Here is a 5,753-nt window from a genome sequence, read left to right as displayed (position 1 = left end):
GGGGCGCGCCGGACAAAAAGCGGCTTTGGGGGACGCCGCTGAGAACGTTTTTTTGTCCGGTGCGCCCCAAATCGCTTTGGGGGACGCGACTGGAGATGCTCTAAGAGAGTTGTGGTTAAATAAACTAATACAATCATAATCACCTCTAATTTGCATAACCATTCATCGATTTGAGATAAGGTCTACATGAAAAATAGGTGCCTCGATGTTGTGATTTCATTCCCGTGATCGGTTCGTCGTTTCGTCGAGTGTTTTAAACTTGGTTTCGCGTTCCTTTTTAAGCCTTTTTGAACGAGTTTTGTCAATTTTTCGTACACGGTAGACCATTTCAAAAGTCTTTCAGAGAGTAGCTTCATCTCACCATTTCGCATTACTTTCGTGTTCAAAGTTTTCGGTTTCGATCTTCGTAAACGAGTAGATCTTCAACTTCGTACGATGTACTATGAAGACGTAGATTTACTCGCACACGAATGTAAAAATAGAAAACTATGAACACAAAAGTCGTGCACGACAGTGAGATGAAGCTACTACTCGAAGGAAATTTGAAACACGCAAACGGATGCAAAAAATTTGACTAAATTCCCCCAAAAAAGCTTCAAAAGGAACATGAAATTGTCATTGAAATACTTGACGAAACAAAAAAAAAACCGTTTATGGGAATTGATTCTATATCAATACACATCTTTTTTGTGTGTTTCATATTTCAAACCAACCCACAGTTAAATCGGAAGGATTAAAATGATGTAGATTAGTGATAAGGTTGGACCCATTTTCGCGGAGAAAATGCCGCATCGGCCCTTCTTCTTCGGTCATATTTTCCCTGCATTTGACTACTTTAAGAACCGTGGTATTTAATGTTGCCTCCAAATGTTCGGGTTTTTTTTAAGCCAAATGATGCGAGAAAGGTTTGTTTAAGCAACCAATCATTTTTTTTAGGGGTTTTAAGGCCAGATGTTTTTATACAGTCGCCACTCGCCAGTCAGGCTACCCGCGTGCAGCCTGCAGCCCACGAGCGGCCTTCGTCCTACACCAAGAACCAGCCCACGTTGTCCGGCCGCTCCGTGATTCGCAAAGCCCAACAAGGGGAGATCCGGTCGGGGTTCGCACTACAGACGTGATATCTTCTCCGCCGGCGGTCTCCTTCCTCGGCGGCCTTCTCTCCGGTGAGCTGCTCCTCCTCGTCATCATCCTTCTCCTCTCCTACTATGGCCTCGAAGATTAGGGATCGAAAATTTCTTGGCCACCACCACGGTCCATGTCTGCCGTCGTGTGTATTTGTCTGCTTCGCCGCAGTGTGAGTTCCATGGATCAGGTCATCAGGACACCGGGAAAGCCGAGTAGGTTCTTGGCTGTGCTGCGTGCTTCTCTGCTTCATTTGTCGATGTAGTCCTTGCTAATGATTTAGTGTATTGGACCTGTCCTTGATTCAGGTGCATTGGGTTTGTTCTTCCTGTGTTGTGTGTTCAACCCTGGAATGCATCTTAAATTGGATCTGAAACTGGAACCATCCCCCTTTTTACCATCATGTTTTGTATGTAAATTTCCAGTCATAGCAATTAAATCCTCGTGCAGAATAGAACACAGCAGACTCAAAGATCTGAGTGCCTACAGTATGTAAGTACTGAAGATTATGAAAGAACCTGCACGAAATCCAGTCTGTTCGAAGCAGTTTGCGTCTTCAAGCTTAGGTCACTTAGGAACCTTTCTGTCGAATAGTTATATGTATTTTAAGTTACTGCTGATGCAGAGAACATTAGCAATATCAGGGATTAGCAACGTACGTTGAGATCTCTTTTAAGTAATTTAGACATGGCCAGCAAAGTTGCTTTTGTTTCTAATGTGAGGACACAAAGTGGACCATAAGGGAAGTAGCTTAAGCACAACCGGTTCCTATTACAGGAAAACAAGAGATGATTAGCTCAGAAACACAGCATTCGCTGCTTCATGGCCAACTTAAATGGACGGCCCTGAAATTGGAGGACTGGCTGAGCATTCTAATGCATACTAGAAGAATGTACTGGAAAACTAGGGGGCATGTGACCTCCTTTGATCTTTAGTACTCAGGAACAATGCAATTTTCACTAGAAAGCAATGAGTTCACATTTTAATGCATACTTCCTATATCATCTTGATCTCTCGATTACAAAGAGATCTGTATGGAATTTTTTTCATTCTGAATAATTGGTGAGCTTTTAAAACTTTTTGTAGAAGGATGCATTTTTTCTACTTGTTGCCCTCTTACATGTATCAAGGTCGTAATGGTTTCTGATATTCTCCTCTGCAGCTGATACACTTTCTATTATATCGACTTCCCCTTCTTGCCTCACTATGGCGACGGTGGCAATTTACAGCCTTTTCATCATCAACAAGTCTGGTGGCCTTATACACTACAAGGTATTTTCATGTACTCATGTTCTCTTCTACCTACTAGGTATGGCCGTATGGAGTCTGAATGACCTGCACATCTCTTCAGGACTATGGTTCAGCAGGGAGAATGGACACCAACGACAGTCTACGGTTGGCAAGTCTATGGCATTCGATGCATGCTATCTCGCAGCAGCTATCCCCTACCCCTGGCTGTAATGGCATTGACCTCCTACAAGCCCACAACTTCGATCTTCATTGCTTCCAATCTCTCACAGGTATTCATTTCTCTCATGTTTCATGTAACTTGCTTGGCAAATCCGATCTGCATGCTATAGATGGTTTCAGTAGTTTTGAGCTGGAGAGGATTCCGTTTTAATGGACTGATGAAGCACAGAAAATTCATAGTGTTCTCTAGCTGTCACTTCTTATCTGTGTTAAGGTTACATTTTGAACACAAAATTCTTATAAATTGACTCGCATGAAGGCGCTTTTTTATTTTGCACGGTCTTTGATGCATGACTTTAACCACTAATATTTATACCAAATTATATAGATTGGGAATGTTTAATTGTTATCGTTGCATTTGCCGTGTAAAATCTTTCATTTCATATATCTTTATACTGCTTTTATGGACATATTATAAGTACATAATCATAGTCAAAGGGTGCACGAGCACTCAACTCCTCTGGACAATAATCATGGTGCTGAACGCTGGATTGCTGTGTGCTGAACTGACTGTTTGCAGGAATGGACGACTATATGTAGTTATGGACACGTGCTGCAGAAAGGGTTCTGTTATTTGTTAAGCTATCTTCTATGCATAACCTTTATTTTTTGAACCCTTCCTGGTAATTGCTATGGATCTATTCTGCAATTGCAATGCTCCAAAGGTGTTCGTGAGTCGGTTTGCCATTTTATGGTTTTGTATATCTATCTAATCTCCGATCTGTTTTACTGCTTGGCTTCTTCAGGGACAAAATTCTTCGTTGTATGCGAAACAGGCGCTCCGAACATGGAATTTTTGCTGAGAGCGATTTATGAGCTCTACACGGAATTTGCCTTGAAGAATCCGTTCTATGAGATGGAGATGCCGATTCGGTGCGAGCTCTTTGATTTCAACCTAGCTCAAGTTATCCAGAAGGACCGGGTCGCACTTCTGGGCCGATGAAACATGTCAAAGAAAAATACTTTGAACCATCTTTTCAAATATTCTGATTCTTGTAGTGGCGGGTGCCCTTCAGTTTGTTCAGCCAGAGAAACTTTTTTTTCTTCCTTTGAATGTATTGCTGATAACAAATGGCGTGAGTGCCGTTTTGCTCAATCGTGCGTCTGTTAATTGGTTCGGCGGTGTTGAGTTACAACATTTCACGGAGACAATGTTCAGCTTGGACTTCCAATTCTCCATCGTTTGACAGGATGATGCTATGTGCACGTGCATGTGGGATTTAATGGCCTGGTACTCTGGTTCTCGCAATGAGAAGAGCATGTGACGTTATTCTTACCGAAACTCTTCCATAGTGATTCCATAGTGATTGCATATGTGACGTAGTGAAGTGGATAATTGCAAGTTGCGACGAAGCTTCATGTATTGTCCTGAATCACCAGCCAACTCCACCTGATTGTGGATGCATCTAGTATAGTTCGATGTTTCATCAGCATTAATGAATTAATTACTGCCCCCTCAGTTACTCCATTATCACCAAATACATGAGTTATAAATTTTGTCAATGTTTTAAAGTTTGACCAAATATATAGTAGTTACATATGTGTAGATCTACGATACCAAATTAATATTAACAGAGCCACTAATTTTCTTCCACGAACTATTTATTCAATACTCTAGTGATTAGTGTTTCATTCAATATTGGTAAAACTTAGGAAGTATCAGGGTTTTTATTCAATTTATTAACGAATCTTGTGTGAAGACGGAGGGAGTACCACAATTATTTAGTAAATATTTGATGTCTATAGATAATATGATTTCATGTAGGTCCGTCCTCGAACACTATATCTATACCTCTATACCTAATCTATATACACCAAATAATAAAAGCAATAAGGCTTCTTCTCGTTCATTTTTTCTTCTAAAGAAATTGTGATAACTGACTCCACCTCTATATGTATACCTAATCTATAAGACTATAATCATTTATTTAATAATAAAAGAAGTAAGGTTTCTATTATTTATAGGGCGTTTTTGCACTTTCACCCTTCCACTTTTTTTATGTTAACCCAGTCATGGTTGTTATTGAGCGAAGGGCGGCGCATTGCGGCCTGAAGGGGTGACCCAACACCAACACATTGCTCGGTTTGTGGTAGGCGCGTGCTCGGAGACGTGTTACGCATACATGAGCGTGAGATCGGCTGATCAGACCGATATGTGTGAGTGTGCGCCCTGGCATGGACGACGGCAACGAACGGGGTGAATGGTGACATTGTCAGTGAAGTCCCCGTCGATGACATTAATCATGGAGTACCTATGATACTACTATGATCTCGGTATCTACTCCGGAGTAGATAATGTATCATAGTATCAGAAACTCAATTCGTCTCCCAGGTGCGTATGATCCCTCTACCATAAAAATATATTCTCAAGTGTTAAAAAAATTTGACAAAAAAATTTACATGTACATCTCCATAATATATATGTGTGTTCGTCAAGTTTCATGAAAAAAATGATGTTTTTGTAGTCTACGTGAAAAAGAGAAAATTTATCTCGTGACAAGTCTTTGTCTTAGCAACGAATTTTGTATTTTTTTAAACACGCCACACGACAAGTCAATTTTTCATGAAACGACTTTGTGAACGCGTAGCACATGAAGATGTACGTGCAAAATTTTTGTTTCAAATTTTTTGACATTTCAAAAATGTGTCTAACATGCATTTCAAAATAAAGGGAGCATACGCTCCCATGTACCAAAATATCACTCCCAGCATAGCATTGCATGTTATGAGCATAGTAGTATCCGGAGTAGATATTGTACCATAGCATTGCATGTTATGATCATAGTAGTATTCGGAGTAGACACCGTATCATAGCACGTAGATGACATTAGTCGCGTTCGCTAAACGATACTACTATGATCATAGTAGTATCCTGAAGTAGATATCGTATCATAGCATGTAGATCTAGAAAAGTTAATCTCAAATAAATCTTGTACACATATTTGCATGGAGATACTACAAATCGATAAATATGATCATAGCGAAGTTTTTTCTAGATATGCTCTAAGTGGACATGTTGGTTTTTCAAAGATATTGAAGTGCTGAGGAAAAAAAATCTATTGGGAAGATGCAAAGCAACTATCTCTCGTCTTGAATTCTTTTCCTTTAATGTAAGCTAAACGTAGGTAGAAAATGAGTAGTACATATGCTAAACATGTTTG

The 5,753-nt window shown here is 40.1% G+C and overlaps 1 protein-coding gene across 1 annotated transcript; it reads left to right on the top strand.

Moving 5' to 3' along the window:
• The first annotated feature begins 1,185 nt into the window (after positions 1-1,185).
• LOC127313738 (uncharacterized) lies at positions 1,186-3,771 on the top strand. Its single transcript, XM_051344208.2, has 4 exons — positions 1,186-1,337; positions 2,285-2,394; positions 2,474-2,642; positions 3,339-3,771. The coding sequence occupies exons 1-4, from the start codon at positions 1,256-1,258 to the stop codon at positions 3,533-3,535; spliced, it is 558 nt and encodes a 185-aa protein (XP_051200168.1). The 5' UTR covers positions 1,186-1,255; the 3' UTR covers positions 3,536-3,771.
• The last annotated feature ends 1,982 nt before the right edge of the window (positions 3,772-5,753 follow it).

Source organism: Lolium perenne, chromosome 7 (assembly GCF_019359855.2).
Source record: "Lolium perenne isolate Kyuss_39 chromosome 7, Kyuss_2.0, whole genome shotgun sequence".
In the NCBI taxonomy this organism is placed as follows: Eukaryota; Viridiplantae; Streptophyta; class Magnoliopsida; order Poales; family Poaceae; genus Lolium; species Lolium perenne.
The sequence above is the reverse complement of the archived record's forward strand: the minus strand, read 5'-3'. Positions and strand labels throughout refer to the sequence as shown.

What these genes read in the sequence shown, in the direction of transcription:
- LOC127313738 (XM_051344208.2), top strand. Translation starts at nt 1,256, where the DNA reads ATGTCTGCCGTCGTGTGTATTTGTCTGCTTCGCCGCAGTGTGAGTTCC. An exon ending in GTGGCCTTATACACTACAAG is followed by an intron (nt 2,395 to 2,473) that starts GTATTTTCATGT and finishes ACATCTCTTCAG; the next exon opens with GACTATGGTTCAGCAGGGAG. An exon ending in TTGCTTCCAATCTCTCACAG is followed by an intron (nt 2,643 to 3,338) that starts GTATTCATTTCT and finishes TGGCTTCTTCAG; the next exon opens with GGACAAAATTCTTCGTTGTA.